Genomic DNA, 23,881 nt, shown 5'->3' with positions numbered 1-23,881 from the left:
AGGGGTCCCCATAACTCCTGGGACATTGATGAGTCCCACAGCAGCATGAATGTGTCCAAGGATCATGGACATAAGATGGGTGATTAACAAGGCTGCAGGAGGAACACAGCCTGCAGCAAAATTGCTGTAACACAGAGTTTTACCATGTGCCTTTAGCTGTTACAAAACTACAACTCCAAGCATGCCTGGACCGTCAAAGGATGTCTGGGAATGCCGGGAGTTGTAGTTTTGCAAAAGCTGTAGGCACACAGCTCAAGGCAACACTGTTGCAAACACTGTACCTCCAACTATTCCAAAACTACAAGTTACAGCATTACGGGACTGCCTAAGGATGACACACATAAATGACATAAGAAGATGTAAGTTATACTCTCACCATATTGTCTTTGGTGGTAGAGTACAGGAAATCTCCAATAATCATTCTGTGTGTGTGTGTGTGTGTGTTTGTGTGTGTGTGTGTGTGTGTGTGTGTGTGTGTTTGTGTGTGCAGCATGAAACCAGAGAGGAAAGAATTACAGAGCAGGGCTGCTATACTTCTCCAAGAGCATTGGATCAGAGTGAAGGAGAGAGGAGTCATCACAGTGCATGAATGAGAGCGACACGCCCCTTACTTTGGGAAGGTGAAAAAGACAGTGAGTAGTGTTAAAGGGTACCTCTCATCAAATAAACTTTTGATATATTTTAGATTAATGAATGTTGAATAACTTTCCAATAGCATGTTAATGAAAAATATGCTTCTTTCTATTGTATTTTTCCCGATCAGTCCTGTCAGCAAGCATTTCTGACTCATGCTGGAGTCCTAAACACTCAGAGCTGCCAGCCTGCTTTGTTCACAGCCAAACAGGATGTGAACAAAGCAGGCTGGCAGCTCTGAGTGTTCTCCTTTGTGAACAAAGCAGACTGGCAGCTCGTAGTGTTTAGGACTCCAGCATGAGTCTGAAATGCTTGCTGCCAGGACTGGTAGGGAGACCCCTAGTGGTCATTTCTTCAAAGTGGAAAATTAAATAGAAAGAAGCATATTTTTTTATAACATGCAATTGTAAAGTTATTCTGCATACATTAATCTATAATATATCAAAAGTTTTTTTGATGAGGGGTACTCTTTAATATGCAAATTTTTTTTGTCAAATATCGGTGAAAGGGACATAAAAATTACATGTACCTGATCAGGATGAGGTACTAAGTAGAATATTACAGTTGTTTTATTTTTTTGTGGGATCTGACAGGTACACTTTAAATGCTGTGACACCTGTAATTGCAGGGTGCCGATCGGTTCTCAGGCCAGCCAGAAGCCTCAGTACTGGCCATAAGTTGGCAATTGTAATACAGCCTGTGTTGTTCGGTGTCTAAAATGTAAAAGATTCAATTCTGGCTGCTCAGTTGGGCTGATCCGGTCACCTGTGGTGAAATTGCGGGTTTCCGATCAGCTGAGAGGACGGTGGGAGGGCCCTTACCTGCCTCCTCGCCATCCGATTGGCGCTCAAATGCTCCAGTAAGCCATGGCAGGCTGAAGCAATGAAGCGCTGTAACACTGATCAATGCTGTGCAATAGCACAGCATTGAACAGTGTATGTAATCTAAAGATATGGGGACTAAAATTTTTTTTTAAATAAATAAAGGGGGGGGGGGGGGTTAAAAATTTTATTTAATGGGAATTAACCCGTTCCCTAACACAAGTTTGAATTACGCCCCTTTTTCTATTTTTTTTTTATAAAATCATGTAAACAAAAATAAACATATGTGGTGTCGCATGCGTAAATGTCCGAACCATTGCGTTTTTTTTATATTCTTTAAATATCATAAAAAAATTATTAAAAAGCAATCAAAATGTCCCATCACAATAAAAATGGTACCAATAAAAACTACATTACAAGTAGTAAAACAAAATAAAACCTATATAAATCGGGTAGTGTTGTAATCATATGGACCTAAAAAATAAAGAAAAAGTGTCATTTTTACCGAAAAGTGCACTGCGTAGAAACAGAAGCCCCCAAAAGTTACAAAAGGGCTTCTTTTTTAATTTTGCCCCACAAATAATAGTTATTTTGTTTCACTATAGATTTTGTGCCATTACAAAGTACAATTGGTAAAGCAAAAAATATTCCCCCATATGGGTCTGTAGGTGGAAAATTGAAAGGGATACGATTATTAGAAGGGGCGGAGGAAAAACAAAAGTGCAAATATGAAAAAACCCTGAATCCTCATGTGGTTAAAAGTATATTTGTTATAGCTGTGTATGGAATAGTCAAAATTATTGAATTACCACATGCCTGATTCCACACATTCAAAAGTGTAAACATAAAAAATCCATTCACAAAAATAGTAAATTTTTGGTTACATTACATCCTAGAAATAGTTGAATAAAAAGAGATAAAAAAAAAGTATTGCAAAAGTAAAAAATTGCATTAGCTATTTAAAAGAAATCCTTGCTTACACTATTACATTTCTCAGTGGGCGTTTTTTGTCTTTTTTACATAGGACTGCAGGTACAGTGGGGCATTAAAAGTATTTAGTCAGCCACCAATTGTGCAAGTTCTTCCACTAAAAAAGATGAGAGAGGCCTGTAATACATAAGGGGGAAAAAATCCATAAAATCACATTGTCTGATTGTTAAAGAATTTATTAGCAAATTATGGTGGAAAATAAGTATTTGGTCAATAACAAAAGTTTGTCTCAATACTTTGTTATATACCCTTTGTTGACAATGACAGAGGTCAAAGTTTTCTGTAAGGCTTCACAAGGTTTTCACACACTGTTGCTGGTATTTTGGTCAATTCCTCCATGCAGATCTCCTCTAGAGCTGTTTTGGGGCTGTCGCAGGGCAACACGGACTTTCAACTCCCTCCAAAGGTTTTCTATGGGATTTGAGATCTGGAGACTGGCTAGGCCACTCCAGGACCTTGAAATGCTTCTTACGAAGCTACTCCTTCGTTGCCTGGGAGGTGTTTGGGATCATTGTCATGCTGAAAGACCCAGCCATGTTTCATCTTCAATGCCCTTGCTGATGGAAGGAGGTTTTCACTCAAAATCATATGATGGCCCCATTTATTTTTTCTTACACTGATCAGTCATCCTGGTCCCTTAGCAGAAAAACAGCCACAAAGCATGATGTTTCCACCCCCCATGCTTCACAGTAGGTATAGTTTTCTTTGGATGCAACTCAGAATTCTTTCTCGAGAATTGAGTTTTTACCAAAAAGTTCTACTTTGGTTTTATCTGACCATATGACATTCTCCCAATACTCTTCTGGATCAACCAAATGCTCTCTAGCAAACTTCAGACGGGTCCGGACATGTACTGGCTTAAGCAGGGGGACCTGCCTGGCACTGCATGATTTGAGTCCCTGGCGGCGTAGTGTGTTACTGATGGTAGCCTTTGTTACTTTGGTCCCAGTTCTCTGCAGGTCATTTACTAGGTCCCCACGTGTGGTTCTGGGATTTTTTCTCACTGTTCTTGTGATAATTTTGACACCACGGGGTGAGATCTTGCATGGAGCCCCAGATCGAGGGAGATTACCAGTGGTCTTGTATGTCTAACATTTTCTAATAATTACTACCACAGTTAATTTCTTCACACCAAGCTGCTTGCCTATTGCAGATTCAGTCTTCCCAGCCTGGTGCAAGTCTACAATTTTGTTTCTGGTGTCCTTTGGTCCTTGGTCTTGGCCATAGTGGAGTTTGGAGTGTGACTGTTTGAGGTTGTGGACAGGTGTCTTTTATACTGATAACAAGTTCAAACAGGTTCCATTAATACAGGTAACGAGTGGAGGACAGAGGAGACTCTTCCATAATTTGCAAATAAATTCTCTGGCTCTGTACACTGAGGACAAGCAGGGCTCTGTACACTGAGGACAAGCAGGGCTCTGTGCAGTGAGGACAAGCAGGGCTCTGTACACTGAGGACAAGCAGGGCTCTGTACACTGAGGACAAGCAGGGCTCTGTACACTGAGGACAAGCAGGGCTCTGTACACTGAGGACAAGCAGGGCTCTGTGCAGTGAGGACAAGCAGGGCTCTGTACACTGAGGACAAGCAGGGTTCTGTACACTGAGGACAAGCAGGGCTCTGTACACTGAGGACAAGCAGGGCTCTGTACACTGAGGACAAGCAGGGCTCTGTACACTGAGGACAAGCAGGGCTCTGTACACTGAGGACAAGCAGGGCTCTGTACACTGAGGACAAGCAGGGCTCTGTACACTGAGGACAAGCATGGCTCTGTACACTGAGGACAAGCATGGCTCTGTACACTGAGGACAAGCATGGCTCTGTACACTGAGGACAAGCAGGGCTCTGTACACTGAGGACAAGCAGGGCTCTGTACACTGAGGACAAGCAGGGCTCTGTGCAGTGAGGACAAGCAGGGCTCTGTTCACTGAGGACAAGCAGGGCTCTGTACACTGAGGACAAGCAGGGCTCTGTGCACTGAAGACAAGCAGGGTTCTGTGCAGTGAGGACAAGCAGGGCTCTGTGCAGTGAGGACAAGCAGGGCTCTGTACACCAAGGACAAGCAGGGCACTGTGCACCGAGGACAAGCAGGGCTCTGTACACCGAGGACAAGCAGGGCTCTGTACACCAAGGACAAGCAGGGCTCTGTACACTGAGGAAAAGCAGGGCTCTGTACACTGAGGACAAGCAGGGCTCTGTTCAGTGAGGCTCTGTAACATGCTCCCGGCTCACACAGCAGGATGACTGACATGCCTGCAGTCTGCACAGAGCCCTGCTTGTTCTGCTCTCACTTCCTGTATTTGGTTTCCTCCCAGACACACACAGGCAATAGCTGCAGAGACAGCATTTCTTCAACCAAAAATTTACACATTTTTTAACCAACGTATATTACAAATATACATATAATGGTATTATTTACGTCATTTAAAAAGTTTTTGCTAACGACAGGTACACTCTAAAAGGGTTAACAAGGTTTAAAAAAAAAAGAAACAGAACTGATTTATTCCAAAGACAGCACCACACCTGTCCTCAGTTTGTGTGTGGAATTGCAGCTCAGTTTCATGTGTAATATACCACACATGACCTAAAGACAGGTGCAGTGCTTTTACTGAATTAAATTAAATCTGTTTTTTTTTCTATTCTTGGACAACCCCTTTAGTGACTGTGGTCATACATACCTGTGTGATGATCAGTGTAGTCTCGGAATTGAATATGACACATATGGAAACTACACATCCCGCGGCCATCCTACCAATACCGAAGCCCGGTGTCCATTACCGCATTATGGAGGAATCTGGATCTATCTAATATAATAGAGGGATGATGGGAGTCTTGGACTTGGTTGTAGTTTTATGACGCAGCCGCGACACAACACAATAAAGTCTCGGAATGGAATTTTACCGCTCATTATAATGGAAAGACAACGTTTTGGAGCCCAAAAGGCCAAATTAAGCTGAGAACACAGAACAGCTGTCGGTTTGTGTTTTCCCTGCTTGGCTGCACGGCGGCTCTCGGAGCAGGCGATACACATGTTGCTTGCTCTGTGCCCGGGTTTGTCTGTATAGATGACAAGTTACCAGCTGTGTTATGAGATGTTCGCCATGAGATAACCGAGGCCATATCATAGACAGCAGCTGCGAAAATAGATTGGAAGGTGACGAATAAGCCTCAAGTCAGCAGCCGGATGAAACCTCATCATCTCTGGGTGGCATCCGGTTTATCACAGGGAATGGAACTTTTTAACCCATCTCTACAGCAGCATTTTCTAACCAGTGTGCCTCCAGCTGTTGCAAACCTACAACTCCCAGCATGCCCGGACAGCCTTCGGCTGTCCGGGCATACTGGGAGTTGTAGGTTTGCAACAGCTGGAGGCACGCTGGTTGAAAAATACTGCTGAGACAGATACTGAAACACGTTTTCAATTGCTGAAATGCTTTAAATTTATAATAACAATTTTTTTGTTTTATTTCCTGTTTTTGTACATTATTATGGGGGTAGCCATCTTGCCTGAACTTTTGCTCTGCTCTCTTTTAGCATTTAGATCGATGCTTTACAGCAGCCACATGGACCATAGGAAATCATAGCTCGAACCTGACTTATTGACTTCTATGGGAGAGATTCCGAGGCAATCTCAGTGACAGACAGGGAGTTGTCACACTGCAAAATCTCCATCCGGAAATATGCCGGGTCAGAGATTCCATCGAAGTGGCTGCCGACGAAATGCTTCAGCATTCACCATTGACGTTCATTCTTTTGGAGCATGTATTTCTGCCGCTGAAATTCTGCTATGTGAATGGGTCAAGGGAAGACCCATTCACACCAATACTAAATTAGTAGATCGGTAGTGTGAACATACCTTAAGTGTCACCTATTGTGAATGACGTGTTCCCATCTTATCTATATACTGGCGTCACCTTTTACTGTAATGCAAACCAAAGATATGGCATATCTCTAGTGCCCAGTTCCCTCACGCAATGCCTAATAGACCAAGCAGTCTGCGAAGGTGAGGCAAACACTTACCCAATTTTCTAAAAATCTCAGACATGCCCTTTTATTTATTGAAGAACAAATGCAATAATTTAGATAAGTTTCATTATACATTGCCTATCATATATGAAAAAAATAAAAAATTAAAATATATATATGTTACAGTTGAAACAACCTTTTAGTTAAAACTGGTTTTCCCTAGTGAAAACCTAGAATTGACTGCTAGAATTGACTGCTTTTCCTCAGTGAAAACTAGTTTTGACTGAACGCCTTGTGAAAACTAGAATTTAATTATGTTTCCTAGTTAAAAACTGTTTTTACTTAACGCCTTTGTACAAACTAAAATACTTACTGAAAGCCTTAAGAATTTATGCCTTTGTGAAAACTAGAACTTTTTTGGGAGGGGGGTTTTTTGCTTGAGGGTGTTTTTTGTGACATATTGTACTTTATATTAGTAGTAAATTTTGTTGATACATACAGTGGTTTTTTGCATTTTTCGAGATTAAAAATTCTCTACTTGTAAGAGATAGTAAGGCAAATAAATCTATTTGTTAGGGATGTCCTGATACCATTTTTTAAGACCGAGTACGAGTACCGATACTTTTTTTTTTTAAGTATCCGCCAATACCAATTACAATTCTATTTTAACCCCTTAAGGACACGTGCTGTAAATGTACAGCACTGCATAGCGTCACTTCGCGTACAGCGCCGTACATTTACAGCACGGCTGTGACGCAAGCACAGGACCTGCGCTCGCTTCATTCACGACGGGTACCGGCAGCTGATGTCTGCCATTAAACCCTCAGATGCCGTATTCAATACAGATCATCTGCAGCAGTGCGGCACTTAAAATGGCTGATCTGATCGCCCGTGGCACTGCCACGGGGATCAGATCAGCCAAGATGGCGGACGGAGGTCCTCTCACCTGCCTCCATCTGTCCCCCGGAGTCTTCTGCACTGATTTGCCTTCCAGCAGACCAGAGCAGAAGATCGCTGATAATACTGATCAGTGCTATGCCCTATGCATTGCACTGAATAGTATTTGCAATCTAATGATTGCTATAAATAGTCCCATATGGGGACTAAAAAAGTGTTAAATAAATGTAAAAAAAAGTTTTAAATAAGTGAAAATTTTTTTGAAAAAGCCCCTCCTCAATAAAGTTTTCATTAACCCCTTTTACCCATATTAATACAAAAAAGCATTAAAAAAATGATAAATTAAAAACATATTTGGTATCGTCACGTGCGTAAATGTCTGATCTATAAAAATAAAATATTAATGATTCTTTTGCGGTGAAGGGCGTAAACGTTAAAAAAAATCCACAATTCATGCTTTTTTGTCACATCAAACTGCAAAACAATGTAATAAAAAGCGATCAAAAAATCACATATATGCAAACGTGGTACTAAAACAAACTACAGATCATGGTGCAAAAATTATGCCCTCAGACATCACTGAATACAAAAAATAAGAAAGTTATAGATGGTCACAATAGGGCAATTTTAAACGTAAAGATTTTGTTAAAAAAAAGTTTTAGATATTTTAAAAGCAGTACAATAATAGAAATGTATGTAACCATGTGTATCATTTTAATCGTATTGATCCAGAGAATAAAGAATACATGTAATTTTTACCGTAAACTGTACAGGGGGAAAACGAAATACCCCAAATTTGCTAAATTAAGATTTTTTTGAAAATTTCCTTATACAAAAATTTTTGGGGGGTTTACCATACATATTAGGGTAGTGATGTCATTACAAAGTACAACTGGTCACGCATAAAAACAAGCCCTCATATGGGTCTGGGAATGGAAATATAAAAGAGTTATGGAATTTGAAATTGGCCTGGTCCTTTACGGTTGCCGTCTAAGGATGAGCCGGTTCGTCCTGAGACAGCAAGCGGTGTATGGCGCAGGCTCCCGACTCGAGACCGCATCATACTGGCCGGCCCCCAGCTGATTCCTGTAGCTGGGGGACGCCGTTAATAGCCGTCATGTGGCAATCGCCACGGCCGGCTATTAACCCTTTAGATCGCCGCTGTCAAAGTTGACAGTGGCGTCTAAAGGGACAATTAAACCATCCCTGGTGGTCCAGTGGGGTGGATCGCCCTCCCCGCAGCGCGATCGTTGGGGGGGGGGGGGGGGGGGGGTCGATCCAATGCTGAGGTAGCTGGAGGGCTTACCTCTCCTGCTGCGGCTGTCCCGGCTCTGTGATTGATAGAGCCTGGCTTTATCAATAGAGCGCAGAGCACACAGATCAATGTGGTTTTATGGAACCACATTGATCTGTATGAGGAATTCCTCCTAAAAGTCCCCTAAGGGGACTAAAAGTGTAAAAAAAAAAAAGGGGCACTGGTCCCAAGACAAGATGGCTGGCAATCAGCCACCATCTTTCCAGGCACATCGCTACACATTCAGTGGCGGCCAGTATCTGCATGACGTACATGTACGTCACAGGTCGGGGTTAAAATTTGTTTTAAGTAGGCAAACCAGTTTAATTGAAATGTCTCAAATATTTCCTCTGACCCCAGCAGGCCTCTGTGTAAGTAATGTTACATTACAGGGATAATACTACAGTGATGTCACAGTACAGGTATAATACACACAATGATGAGTGATGTCACATTACAGGGATGACCCCAATGATGTCACAGTACTAAGATAATGCACGCAGTGATGTCACATTACAGGGATAATATACACAGTGATGAGTGATGTCACATTACAGGGATAACCCCTCAATGATGTCACAGTACTAAGATAATGCACGCAGTGATGTTACAGTATAGAGTAAATATGCAGTGATGTCACCGTGTTGGGGTGGGGTAGTATAAAATGGCAGGGGCCAGAGCACAGTATTTATATTCTCACCTTTGTAACTTTCTAACCTTCTGTTTTCCTGCAGTCTCAAATCTTTCCTCTGACCCCAGCAGGCCTCTGTGTGAGTCTGAGATCACATGCACAACAGGGGGCGGGGCGGAGAAGGGGGAGGAGTTTAACAGACAGGCCAAGATTGCGGAGTGTATGGCAGTGTTTCCCAAGCAGATGTTTCAAAACTACAACTCCCAGCATGCCTCGACAGCCTTTGGATATCTGAGAATGCTGGGAGTTGTAGTTTTACAACAGCTGGAGGGACCTTGCTTGGGAAACACTGACATATGGACTCACTTTATTTGGGAACAGGCCCTGAATGTTTTAATCTAGTGACGCCCCTGGCTGTCAGGATATTACAGAAGTCCCATATCTTGTAAAATCCTGCACTGCCCGTAGCTCCGTAACATCCCACATCCGATCAGCTGTTTTCCCCCTGTGCTAAACTTTGCCACCACAGAAAAGAAAGAAAGAAAGAAAGTAGCAAAGTAGAAATATTTACAGAAAAATATAATGGTGTCCCTTGAAGTGAAGCTCCATCAGAGTTTGTGAACTCCTGGTCTTGTGCTGCGATCCTCAGAGGCTCCTAGTACTGATGCTGTAATGTCATGCACGCTCGCCCCTGGCAGCCGCATGCTCCCCCAGGCAAAGTGACAGGCCAGGAGCGAGCACAGCAGAATGCTAGTCCCATCCACAGCTTTGTCCATCAGCCATCCCTTGTCCGCGACTCATGGACAACGCCGATGCTGCTATGGGACTCGTCAGTGTCCCAGGAGGTATGGGGACCGCTAGTGACGCGATTTTTAAAAACAGTTTTCTTTAATAAAAAGTGATTTTTATTTTAAAGAAGTATATTAGAAAAAAACAAAACGATTGTTTTGCCAAGACGTATAGCATATCAAAAGTTTTGTTTTGGTGCTTAGCAGAGGGTACACGGGTATGCAAGGGCGACGTGGTTGGCCCACACAAGCGTACTTAGTGGAGGGGGTACGTGGTTATGTGAAGGCAGCGTGGTCAACCCGCATGAGCATGCTTAGCAGAGGGGTATGCGGAGGCGGCATTGTGAACCCACCACGAATCAGGCGACGTCGCACAACCAATAAGAATCATTCTCAAGCACCACGTGAGCTAGATGAACTTTGACCTCAGTTTGAACAGAGTAATTTTGTTAAAACTAGATTTCTCTACTTCAAACCAGTTTTAATTGACATTCGGTTTCGGATTAGCAGTAGAAGGCCTCAGGTTGCACGTTTTGCATCCTGTACGGTTTTGTCAGTTTTATTCTATATTGAAGCGTATAAAAAAATGTTAACATGGGAGTCAATGGCAACCGTAGAGAACCGTATGTGCGTACAGTTCCATCCGGTTTTCACCATACGGTTTTTGACTTTGCACAGTTTTTTTTTCTTGGAATTTCAATTAAACAAGTGAAACTTTATTCATAATGGGGTGAAAAGATAAAAACTTACACTTTTTTTCCCCTTAAAAAACGGATGCAACCGGACATCATTTTTCAAACCGTATACAGATTAAAATTTGTACACGCGATTTGATACAGTTTAGTCCGGTTTTGAGAAATCTGTTTTTTATCAAAAACCTGATACGGGAACTGTATTGCAAAAATGTGGTGTGAACCCACCCTAATACTAGTTTTTTCAAAGACCTTTAGTCAAAACTAGTTTTCACTAGGTAAAACCAGTTTTAACTAAAAACTAGTTTTAACTGTAATATTATATATATTATACCTATGCCATATACTGTAAAGGTGCCCAGACCCCACTGACAACTATGTATGAGATGTCCTGAATCAGATTTCAGGCTAAAAAAGGATCAGCCAGTGCCAAAGGTATCTGGCAGCAGCTAATTGCTCTCTCTCTCTCTCTCTGTTGAAAAGATATGCATGCCCAACTGAGCTGAGCATACACGTATATGGTACAGTTGTAAAAAATTGTGGCGGTAGAATATGGTTGAGTAGCTGCCACTTGCACTGCCAACTAAAAGACACCATACCTCCAGAAGAGACAGTTGAAGTATAGACGGGTTGGGGAAAAGTAGAGGTAATGGTGGAGATTTATCAAAACCTGTCCAGAGGAAAAGTTGCCCAGTTGCCCATAGCAACCAATCTGATCTTTTGTTTCATTTTGCAGAGGCCTTTTCAAAACTGAAAGTAGGCATCTGATTGGTTGCTATGGGCAACTCAGCAACTTTTCCTCTGAACAGGTTTTGATAAATCTCCCACCATGTCTTCGGTCTAAGGTGGTGAAAATGTACTTGTCTAACCTATAACATACTTTCACTTGATGTATTTTCAATCAATCAGTCTTCATTGGTTCTTAAATATAAATGTGGTATTTTACATTCATCTAAATGTTTCTTTTTGTTGTGAATTTCGAAAGCACACTGCAACTGAGCGTGTAAAGTCTTGTACGGTTGGTACCACACAAACCCCTAAACCGTTGTGTCCCAACCAGGGTGCCTCCAGCTGTTGCAAAACTACAACTCCCAGCATGCCCGGACAGCCTTTGGCTGTAAGTTGTAGTTTTGCAACAGCTGGGGGCACCCTGGTTGGGACACAACGGTTTAGGGGTTTGTTTGGTACCAACCGAAACAAACCCCTAAACCGGTGTGTTCCAACCAGGGTGCCTCCAGCTGTTGCAAAACTACAACTCCCAGCATGCCCGGACAGCCGAAGGCTGTAAGTTGTAGTTTTGCAACAGCTGGGGGCACCCTGGTTGGGACACAACGGTTTAGGGGTTTGTTTGGTACCAACCGAAACAAACCCCTAAACCGGTGTGTTCCAACCAGGGTGCCTCCAGCTGTTGCAAAACTACAACTCCCAGCATGCTCGGACAGCCTTTGGCTGTAAGTTGTAGTTTTGCAACAGCTGGAGGCACCCTGGTTGGGAAACACTGCTGTAAGTTGTAGTTTTGCAACAGCTGGGGGCACCCTGGTTGGGACACACCGGTTTAGGGGTCTGTTTGGTACCAACCGAAACAAACCCCTAAACCGGTGTGTCCCAACCAGGGTGCCTCCAGCTGTTGCAAAACTACAACTCCCAGCATGCCCGGACAGCCGAAGGCTGTCCGGGCATGCTGGGAGTTGTAGTTTTGAAACAGCTGGAGGCACCCTGGTTGAGAAACACTGCTGTAAGTTTAGTTGTAGTTTTGCAACAGCTGGGGGCACACCAGTTTAGGGGTTTGTTTGGTACCAACCGAAACAAACCCCTAAACCGGTGTGTCCCAACCAAGGTGCCTCCAGCTATTGCAAAACTACAACTCCCAGCATGCCCGGACAGCCAAAGGCTGTCCGGGCATGCTGGGAGTTGTAGTTTTGAAACAGCTGGAGGCACCCTGGTTGAGAAACACTGCTGTAAGTTGTAGTTTTGCAACAGCTGGAGGCACCCTGGTTGGGAAACACTGCTGTAAGTTGTAGTTTTGCAACAGTTGGGGGCACCCTGGTTGGGACACACCGGTTTAGGGGTTTGTTTGGTACCAACCGAAACAAACCCCTAAACCGGTGTGTCCCAACCAAGGTGCCTCCAGCTGTTGCAAAACTACCACTCCCAGCATGCCCGGACAGCCAAAGGCTGTCCGGGCATGCTGGGAGTTGTAGTTTTGCAACAGCTGGAGGCACCCTGGTTGGGAAACACTGCTGTAAGTTGTAGTTTTGCAACAGCTGGAGGCACCCTGGTTGGGACACACTGCTGTAAGTTGTAGTTTTGCAACAGCTGGGGGCACCCTGGTTGGGAACCACTGCCCTAAACCCACACACACCATATAAGAATATTGGGAGTGGGGGGTGGGGTTCTTACCCTGTTCTCGGCTGCTGGGGACTTGCTGTGGGCTCAGATTCTGTAAAGAGAAGAACCTTTCTGTAAGAATTGTCCCAGTATGGGAGCGTTGAGATAATGTGATGCCATAAGAGTATAATGAATGGGAGGGCATGAGAAAAGATAATGTACAACAATAGATTGCGGATAAAAGTGTAGTAACGTACCTGACATAACGGCGCCGCGCTGCCAGCTCCTTCTTCTTGGCAGAGGAAAGCTAATAAACTGGCGGCAGATAAAGATTGAATTATTAAGCAGAATTTGAGGAGCCCCAGAGTTGTGATGAATGAAGGAAACGGAGAAAGCAAGTAAGTGGTTAAGTGGTGCTTGCTGTGCTGCAGGTTTCCTGGTTAATCTGGATATATCCATTGCACCATGTAAATTTATACAATTCATTGACCGAAACCTCTCAAAAATGTAAATTTATGGACATTGCAGTGAAGTCAGGCAGATGTCTTCAATGATTAAGCCAGTGTTTCCCAACCAGGGTACCTCCAGATGTTGCAAAACTACAACTCCCAGCATGCCCAGACAGTTTTGCAACACCTGGAGGCACCCTGGTTGGGAAACACTCCGGTGAAATTTTTTTTAATTATTTTTTAAATCAACTGATGCCAGAACATTAAACAGATTTGTAAATTACTTTTATTTAAAAATCCTAAATCCTTCCAGTACTTACCAGCTGCTGTATGCTCCAGAGGAAGTTCTTTTCTTTTTAAATTTCTTTTCTGTCTGACCACTGTTCCCTCTGACGACACCTCTGTATGTCTCAGGAACTGTCCAGAGCAGGAGAGGTTTGCTATGGGGATTTGCTTCTACTCTGGACAGTTCCTGAGACGGACAGAGGTGTCAGCAGAGAGCACTGTGGTCAGACAGAAAAGAAGTTTAAAAAGAAAAGTACTTCCTGTGGAGCATACAGCAGCTGATAAGTACTGGAAGGATTAAGATTTTTTTTTTATTTATTTTTTTTTTTAATAGAAGTCATTTACAAATATGTTTAACTTTCTGGCACCAGTTGATTTAAAATAATAATAATAATCATGTATTTCACCGGAGTACCCTTTTAAGCTTTGAAGGAGCAGGACAATGGACATATCAGCGGGTATCTCTAGTGTAGGCACCAAAGGTGTCATCTGAAGGCACCAAGGTGCAAGTGCTAAATATGTCACAGGACTCCATCTACCACATTTTTAATATAATACTGATGGAAAAATAGCTGAGCCTCCTCTTACTCCAGGTCAAGGTGTGATTGCTACCTCTGCACCCCCTATAGCTATGCCCCGCTAGGTACTATATAGTGGAATCTAATGTTCGTATAGTGGTAGAGAAGAAAGGAGAAGTTCAGCTTTTGCAAATAAGTTGAGTGAAGGCCCCATAAAATCCTACTGGGATTGGCTGATGGGCTTCTGGTCAGGTCTAAGGCTGGGTTCACACTACGTTTTTGCCATACTGTTTTCAATCCGTTTTTCTAAAGAAAACCGTATGGTAAAAAAACGGATGGAACAGTATGGGAAAAAGTAAACCGTATACTGTTTTTAAAAGTGCATACAGTGCCGTCAGTTTTTACTAAAAAAAAACATAAGTTTTTGAAAATTCTGTCCATTTTTAATGGGAGGGGTCTTGGGTGAGGACTTTAGGATTCAAATGCGCATGTGCAAAGTAAAAACGTATACGTTTTTCCCGTATGGAACCGTATACATGTGCGTTTCCCATTGACGTCCATGTTAAAAAAAAACGTATGCAGTTGCAGTACGGTTTTTAAACCGGAGTCAAAACCGTGGTGGACCAAGATTTTGTCTCCGGTTTAAAAACCGTACTGCAACCGCATACGTTTTTTTAACATGGACGTCAATGGGAAACGCACATGTATACGGTTCCATACGGGAAAAACGTATACGTTTTTACTTTGCACATGCGCATTTGAATCCTAAAGTCCCCACCCAAGACCCCTCCCATTAAAAATGGACAACATTTTCAAAAACTTATGTTTTTTTTTTTTTTTTTTAATAAAAACTGACGGAACTGTATGCACTTTTAAAAACAGTATACGGTTTAAAAACGCATAAGGTTTACTTTTTCCCATACTGTTCCATCCATTTTTTTGCCATACGGTTTTCTTTAGAAAAACGGATTGAAAACAGTATGGCAAAAACGTGATGTGAACCCAGCCTAATTCAGCATGGCTTCTAGCTCAAGAATCTTAAAATATGTACCCCGCCATTGGTAATCGCAATACCGGTTAGATAAGTATATAGGGTACCCTACCTCTGAGCCCTGCCAGGATTAAGAAACTACTGGATAAACTGTAAGCCAGTGTTTCCCAACCAGGATGCCTCCAGCTGTTGCAAAACTACACCTCTCAGCATAAAGTCAAACAAACCCCTAAACCGGTGTGTAAGTTGTAACCCCTAAACACTGCTGTAAGTTTAGTTTTGCAACAGCTGGAGGCACCCTGGTTGGGAAACACTGCTGTAAGTTGTAGTTTTGCAACAGCTGGGGGCACCCTGGTTGGGACACACCGGTTTAGGGGTTTGTTTGGTACCAACCGAAACAAACCCCTAAACCGGTGTGTCCCAACCAAGGTGCCTCCAGCTGTTGCAAAACTACAACTCCCAGCATGCCCGGACAGCCAAAGGCTGTCCGGGCATGCTGGGAGTTGTAGTTTTGCAACAGCTGGAGGCACCCTGGTTGGGAAACACTGCTGTAAGCTGTTGACAGCCTGTCTCAGGAAGAAAGCTATAGGACTAGAGAACAAGGACTAGAGTGAATTAGAGATGAGCGAACTTACAGTAAATTCGATTCGTCACGAACTTCTCGGCTCGGCAGTTGATGACTTTTCCTGCATAAATTAGTTCAGCTTTCAGGTGCTCCGATGGTCTGGAAAAGGTGGATACAGTCCTAGGAGACTCTTTCCCAGGAATGTATCCACCTTTTCCAGCCCACCGGAGCACCTGAAGGCTGAACTAATTTACGCAGGATAAGTCATCAACTGCCGAGCCGAGAAGTTTGTGACGAATCGAATTTACTGTAAGTTCGCTCATCTCTAGAGTGAATCTTTCTGTTCTGAATTCTTTCACTTCACGTGTATAGAGCTTCCAAAATCCCATCATGTGCATTGTACTGTAATGTTACCGTCGATATGTGGGGAGGAATATAGTAACTCAAACTTAAAAAAATATAAAATGCATAAATACTAAATATGTCTTTACAAAAACTATGGGGATACATATAGAAAAAGAACAGAAAAGAGAAGAGGCGCTCTCTAAGTGCAACAATTTCCCCAAAAAATCAGATAGTACAAGCAATGTCCGATTTGTGCTGTTAGTAACGTGGTGAGATTGCAAACTCACCTTTCAGTGTTGCGCTGCAGGCACAACACTATAATGCGCATGAATGAGTATATATACTCAAGAGGAGTCCTTGTGTCCTGGTCCCGGCCATCTAGGATGTCGGTCTGGCAATCAATAGTATAGGGAGGAATATGCCCCTCACTGGTTTGGATCGCAATTCGGCGCTACAAGGTGGCTGCCTGTCACAAATGCACGGAGGGCAGCGGAGGTAAAACCAATGGGTTTATTAGGTATAAAAACGTATACAGAGACAAGGCGTTGAGGTTCCTTGCGAAACGCATTGTCTCTGTATACGTTTTTATACCTAATAAACCCGTAGGTTTTACCTCCGCTGCCCTCCGTGCATTTGCGACAGGCAGCCACCTTGTAGCGCCGAATTGCAATCCAAACCAGTGAGGGGCATATTCCTCTCCATACTATTGTGATAGCCTGGGGGAGTAGGGTATATTGGGGGTGTAGCTGTGCAGTGACTAAAGGGTGCTCGTTTACCCTTGCTATTCGTGACGCCAGGGTGAGGGCTCCTCAGTAATGCTTGTCCTACCGCCACCCTTCCCAAGAGCGATAGGGAGGTAGAGAATAATGGAGTGTCCACAACCGGAGAGTTTTGCTGAAACAGGTGTAACTTTTCCTGAAGATTTTATGCAAGCTTCATAACCGGAACAGTCTCTATACATACAACTGCTTTCTTGGAGATTGACAAAGGTTGGGACTTTAGCAATTTAGAGTCTTTAAGGTATTATGCGCTGTTCCACTGGATTTAGGGGATTTAGTTGCGGTCCAGTAGTCATGCTAGCTTTAGCGGGGGTAGTTTAGAACTCACGGTTTTAGTTCAGCTGAGGCCGGTAGGTTTTCTGGCCTAGTGTGTCTTTGAAAGTTTCACAGATCCGTCCTGCTAGTCCGGCATCCACGAGAGCAGCAACCCAAGAGAGCGATAATTGGCTACAGCTCCCTTATATGGGCAGGGGCTGGACTAGTGCTAATTGGTCCAATACTTATGTCAATCACCATTACAAAGGATTATAGGCAACATGTGACCCAAGGACCTCCAAAGATCCTCCAACATACCATAGAGGATATTAACATGGTCACATGACCAAAGGTCCTGCGATGCTAAACAAGGTAAATACTATACATTATATTAAATATGCATTATTACTAAATATATACATTTATAAACAGTACAGAATTAAAGTAGAGGAGAGGCGACTAGGGTCTGTCCCACCTGAGGGATCCTACCTGAGCGTAGTTACTCTGACTTTGGGGACCTCGACACTAGGTACGGTATGCAATACGGTACCGGGACACCACACCATTTTTTACAACAACTATGTTTATCCACTGGTACCTTTGTCTATTTTTGAAAAACATGGATACTGCATTGCTAATTTTATACTTTTTCTCCCTCATTCTTTGCTTTTGTCATTGTCCCGGTCAGTTTATGTAGTCGAAGGATCAGAGCTGGGCTTCTGTCATACCAGTCCACCCCCTGCCATTATAAGGAAATAAACTCTTCCCTTTGCAGCGGGTTGTTAAAGGGGTATTCCATGAAAAAAAACTTTTTTTTTCTTTTTATATATCAACTTGCTCCAGAAAGTTAAACAGATTTGTAAATTACTTCTATTAAAAATTCTTAATCCTTCCAGTAGTTATCAGCTGCTGAAGTTGAGTTGTTCTTTTCTGTCAGAAAACAGTGCTCTCTGCTGACACCTCTGTCTGTCTTGGAAACTGTCCAGAGCAGGAGAGGTTTCCTATGGGGATTTGCTCCTACTTTGGACAGTTCCTGAGACAGACTGAGATGTCAGCAGAGAGCACTGTTGTCAGACAGAAAAAAACAACTCAACTTCAGCAGCTGATAAGTACTGAAAGGATTAAGATTTTTTTAATGGAAGTAATTTACAAATCTGTTTAACTTTCTGAAGCCAGTTGATATAAAAAAAAAAAAAAAATTTTTTTCCTGGAATACCCCTTTAACTGAGATCATTCTGCATTACCATTCAGGCATTACAAATCTTTATACTGACTGTGATATGTTTAATATTTCGTACTATTGAATAGAGATGCATATTACTGCTAAAATATATTTAAAAAATATATATAAACTCCATAATTTTTTTCGTAAAAAAGTATTTTTTTCCCCTTAAGTAATTATCCCTTTCATAGGAAAAAGCCATCTGCCCTCCCAAGAAATAGGCAGCTTTTACTACTAGACCTATTACATAGTTAGAACACTTGAAAAAAGACACATGTACATAAAGTTCAAGCAAGAAGGAGAAGGGAAGGGGTATGGGTGGTTGAAGAGGAAAGGATGTTTCCACATAGACCAATGTTTCCCACCAGTGTGCCTACAGGTGTTGCTGTGGCAAGCTTGGGGGTGTAGGGTAGGTGGTGTAGCTGTGCAGTGATGAAAGGGTGTTAGATTAACCCTTAACTGTCGTGACGCCAGGGTGCGGGTTCCTCTCTGCATATGTATCCTACCACCACCCGTCCCAAGAACGATCGGGAGGAATAAAGGATTGTCCACAACCGGAATTTTAGTAAACTGAAGATAACTTTACTGCAGATTTTATGCAGGTTAAACGTAGTAACAGTCTTTACAGAGGACCGGACTTTAGGCTCCTCACAGGTTTGGTTGGGATCTTGTAGGGAATAAGCTTGAAGGGATTTGCTTTACGCTGTTCCACTGGATTTAGGCGAATTGTTTAGGTCCAGCAGTCACGTAGGATTAGGATTGAGTTAGATTGAACTCACGGTTTTGTATTCGGCTGAAGTTAGCAGGCTTCAGGCCTAGATTTGTCTTGAAGGTATACACGGAGCTTCTCTCTCTCTCTCTGCTAGTCCGGAACCCAAGAGAGCGAGGATTGGATAACAGCGCCCTTATATCTAAAGGGGCAGGCTTCAAGCTTATTGGTTCCCCAGACCTGTCAGTCCTATTACAAAGCATTGTGGTACATCACGTGACATGAGCACCTGACCTGGAAGGTCCTTAACCTTAGCAGAACAATATAATTATTAATCATGTGACCTAAGGTCCTGGAAGCAACATTGACACTATACAATATATAAAATATAAACATAAAATGAAAGAAGGAAGAGGCGACTAGGGGTTATCCCACCAAGAGCATCCTATCAGTACGGAGGAACTCTGACTATAGGGACATATTACACAAGGTACAGTACCGGGACACCACATTACAAAACAACAACTCCCAGCATGCCTGGACAGCCAAAGGCTTTCCAGGCATGCTGGGAGTTGTAGTTTTGCAACATCTGGAGGCACCTTGGTTGGGAAACACTGACATAGGCATTAATGTTATTTTGAATGTATCTGAGTCTGTTATGAAGCCCTCAACCGTTCCTGCTGTGACAAGTTCCTGAGGTAGACTGTTTCATAAATTCACAGTTATTACGGTAAAGAAAGATTGTTGCCACTGGAGACTAAACTTTTTTTTTTCTCCAGACGGAGGGAGCACACCTTGTTTTTTGAGGGGGTTTTACCTGGAACAGCGTTGTCCTTAATACAATAAATTATGTTGTTTTTTTTTTGTTTTATCGGTGGTTTCTGATCACTCATCACCACTGCCAAACTTTAGGCTGTTTTCTGCAGGTTTCCTTTACAACTTCTCCAGTAACGTTGTAGAACAGGGGGTCTCAAACTCCCGAACGAAAGTTTGCGGCCCACAACAGAGATCTGGAATTTGTATCGCCTGGGACATGCAGTTTATGTACATGTGTTCTATCTATGTAATAGGTCCTGTGCGGCACATGTGATGACGTCACCTATCGCGCGTATCCCCGCAAAGAAGACTCGCCATCGGCTGCTGCAGAAAGATGTAAGAACCAGTGGCTGGTGACACCATGGCCGCTCAGCACCCTCCCCCTTGTCACCTGCACCGTCCACTAGCAGCACCACCCCCAGTCCTCAGCTGTGGGTGGCACGTCAACGGTTAGCACCCCAACAACACCCCCCACAGCAGGGACGTGCACACAGGGGTAAAAGGGGTCTGGAGCCCCTGCCCTTTTCCTCACCTGCCCCTCTAGTGCCCTCACAAAAGGAGCTACAGACTCAGGGTGACAGGTGAAGTAAAAAGGATCCATTGCTGGGGAGTTGTATGTGGTTTAATGGAGGGTGCTGTGCCCTCCCTGCAGCAAGGGGGCGCCACTCACCCTGTCATCTGCCATTTCTAAGCTTCTCTCCATACGGAGGAGACAGGAGGAGCAGAGGCAGAGAGAAGCCCCGCCCACAGCATGTCCGGACACAGACTCCAGCCTGTGCAGAGGGGGATGGAGCCCTTACTTAAAATATAAGTGAGTGATTGTATGTGTGTGTGTGTATATGTATATATACATATATATACATATACACATACATACATACATATATATACATATACACATACATACATATATATACATATACACATACATACATACATATATATACATATACACATACATACATACATATATATACATATACACATACATACATATATATACATATACACATACATACATATATATACATATACACATACATACATACATATATATACATATATACATATATATATATATATATATATACATACATATGTGTGTATATATATCTTTATGTATGTGCCTGTGCAGAGAGGGATGGCTGGGGCCTTAGTGTAAGTGAGTGTGTATATATGAGTGATTGTATGTCAATGTGTCTGTATGATGTGTGTATGTATATATATATATATATATATATATATATATATATATATATATACACACACACACACACACACACACACACATCATACAGACACACTGACATACACACACACACACACACAGATTCACTTGCTCACACACACATATATATATATATATATTGTGAGCAAGTGAATGTATGTATATGTGTGTGTTTATATCTGTGAGTGATTGTATGTGTGTACCTGTATGTATGATGTGCCTGTTGGCTATATCTTTTAGTATATATTCCATGTTGTATGTATTTGTCAAAGTGTCTCTATGTATGTGTGTATATTTCTTATGTACTGTATGTGTCTTTATGTTATGTTCTTGTATGTATTGTATGAAGCACATTATTAGGGAATTAATAGAGGAATGTAAGCACAGTATATAGGGAATTTATGGAAGCACAGAATATATTTTATTTATATTGGAACATTATATTTTTATGTATTCTGGCACTGTGTATAGATCCTTAACCTGTTAAGGACCCAGGGCGTAAACTTACACCCTGAGTCCCGGTCCTGCGATATAACGCAGGGTCACACGGTGACATCGCAGCGGGCCCGTCGTCATAATACTGATCGCTGTGCCGTGCGCTATTAACCCTTTAGCCGTGCGCTCAAAGCTGAGCCATGCGGCTAAAAACGAAAGTAAAAGTGCCCGGCTAGCTCAGGGAGCTGTTCGGGATCGCTGCGGTATAATCGCGGCATCCCGAACAGCTGTAGCACAGGAGGAGGTCTTCTTACCTTCCTTCCTGCAGTCCGATCGCCGATTGAATGCTTCAAGCCTGAGATCCAGGCTTGAGCAATCAATCGCCGAAAACACTGATTGATCCATTCCTATGGAGATGGATCAATCAGTGGTAAAGATCAGTAAATGCAATGTTATACCCCCTAGAGGACCTATAATATTGCATAAGAAAAGTGTAAAAAAAAAATCATTAACCCTTTCAATTATCTCTTCCCCTAATAAAAGTTTGAATCACCCTCATTTCCAAGAATAAAAAAAACACAGTGTTAATAAAAATAAACTTGTGGTATCGCCGCTTGCGGAAATGTCCGAATTATAAAAATATACCGCTTTTTAAACCGCACATTAAATGGCGTACTCGCAAAAAAATTCTAAAGTCCAAAATAGCGCATTTTTGATCACTTTTTATACCACAAAAAAGTGAAAAAAAAGTGATCAAAAAGTCTGATCAGAACAAAAATGGTACCACTAAAAACTTCAGATCACGGCGCAAAAAATGAGCCCTCATAGCGCCCTGAACACGGAAAAATAAAAGTTATAGGGGTCAGAAAATGACAATTTTAAACGTATACATTTTCCTGCATGTATTCATGATTTTTTTCTGAAGTGATACAAATTCAAACCTATATAAGTAGGGGATCATTTTAACCGTATGGACCTACAGAATAATGATAAGGTGTCATTTTTACCGGAAAATGTACTGCGTAAAAACGGAAGCCCAAAAAACGTATAAAAGTGTTTTTTCATCAATTTTGTCGCACATTGATTTTTTTTCCCTGTTTCACCGTAGATTTTTGGGTAAAATGACTGTCGTTACAAATTAGAATTAGTGATGCAAAAAATAAGCAATCATATAGACTTTTAGGTGAAAATTTTAAAGAGTTATGATTTCTTAAAGTTAAGGAGGAAAAATTGAAAATGAAAAAACGGAAAAAGCCCGGGTCATTAAAGGGTTAATGGTGGCACAGTATAGTTAAATAATAGTGGCACAGTATATGGTTCATTAATGGCGGCACAGTATATAATGAATTAATAGATGAATGGTGGCACAGTATATAGATCATTAAGGGGGGTAAGGTATGTAATTAAAGGGAAACTGACAGGCTGTTTACTCGCACTAAACCCAATACACTAGGTTACAGTGCAGGAGAAAGATAATGTTATACTTACTAAATGTGGAGCAGCCGTTTTCTAGGTATTGCCCCACATTGCTAGTATGCAAAGTCAGTCTTGTGCGCAATGGAGGCGGAGCTTCCCTGCCTCCATCCTGTATGCTGTGCTATGCCGTCCGTCTTTGTATATTTGTAATTCTTTTTTTGCCAACTTGTATATTGTAGAATGTAAGCATATATTAGTGTGGTGTCCATCTCTTCAGTGTAAGAGCCAGAGCTGTGTGGAGATTCCTGCATAAGGTGGGTGCTGGGTGATTGGTGCTGGGTGATTGGGGATGGGTGCTGGGTGATTGGGGATGGGTGCTGGGTGATTGGGGATGGGTGCTTGGGGATGGGTGCTGGGTGATTGGTAATTGGGGATGGGTGCTGGGTGATTGGTAATTGGGGATGGGTGCTGGGTGATTGGGGATGGGTGAGGCCGGGTACAGTGCACGTTCTCTCATATAGAGCTCAGACCGGGGCTTATAGGAGGAGATTTATTAAAACCTTTGCAGAGGAAAAGCCTTCTGCAAAATGAAAGCAGCGATCTGATTGGTTGCTATGGGCGACTGCACCGCTCTCTCTGCACAGGTTTTCTATACATCTCCTCTATAATACAGTATATTATAGGGCAGCTGTCACATGTTTTCTGTAAATAAGACTGACAGCACAGCCAAAGTGTATATACACATGGCGGACCTCAGAGAAACTGTTCTTGACTTTATTTTACAAAAACACCAACTTTTATGGGAAGTGATTACAATATTAGAGCACAAG

The 23,881-nt window shown here is 42.5% G+C and overlaps 1 protein-coding gene across 8 annotated transcripts in view; it reads right to left on the bottom strand.

Annotated features, from left to right (window-relative positions):
* MYO3B (myosin IIIB) overlaps positions 1-20,672 on the bottom strand; it is a 523,821-nt gene extending 503,149 nt beyond the window's left edge. For 5 of the 8 annotated variants that reach the window (XM_056536145.1, XM_056536147.1, XM_056536146.1 and 2 more), the window contains exons 1-3: positions 20,643-20,672; positions 13,296-13,353; positions 13,111-13,150 (exon numbers count right to left, since the gene is read on the bottom strand). In XM_056536145.1, coding sequence (XP_056392120.1) covers positions 13,111-13,150; positions 13,296-13,353; positions 20,643-20,657 — 113 coding nt within the window. In that variant the 5' untranslated portion in view covers positions 20,658-20,672. Of the gene's footprint in view, positions 1-11,309; positions 11,396-13,110; positions 13,151-13,295; positions 13,354-19,226; positions 19,243-20,642 lie in introns of those variants that run through there. The other 3 variants (XM_056536148.1, XM_056536149.1, XM_056536150.1) reach the window with 3 other exon arrangements.
* Between the last annotated feature and the right edge of the window lie 3,209 nt (positions 20,673-23,881).

The sequence above is a fragment of the Hyla sarda genome, chromosome 8 (genome assembly GCF_029499605.1).
Source record: "Hyla sarda isolate aHylSar1 chromosome 8, aHylSar1.hap1, whole genome shotgun sequence".
In the NCBI taxonomy this organism is placed as follows: Eukaryota; Metazoa; Chordata; class Amphibia; order Anura; family Hylidae; genus Hyla; species Hyla sarda.
This window is presented reverse-complemented; position numbering and strand designations above follow the sequence as displayed.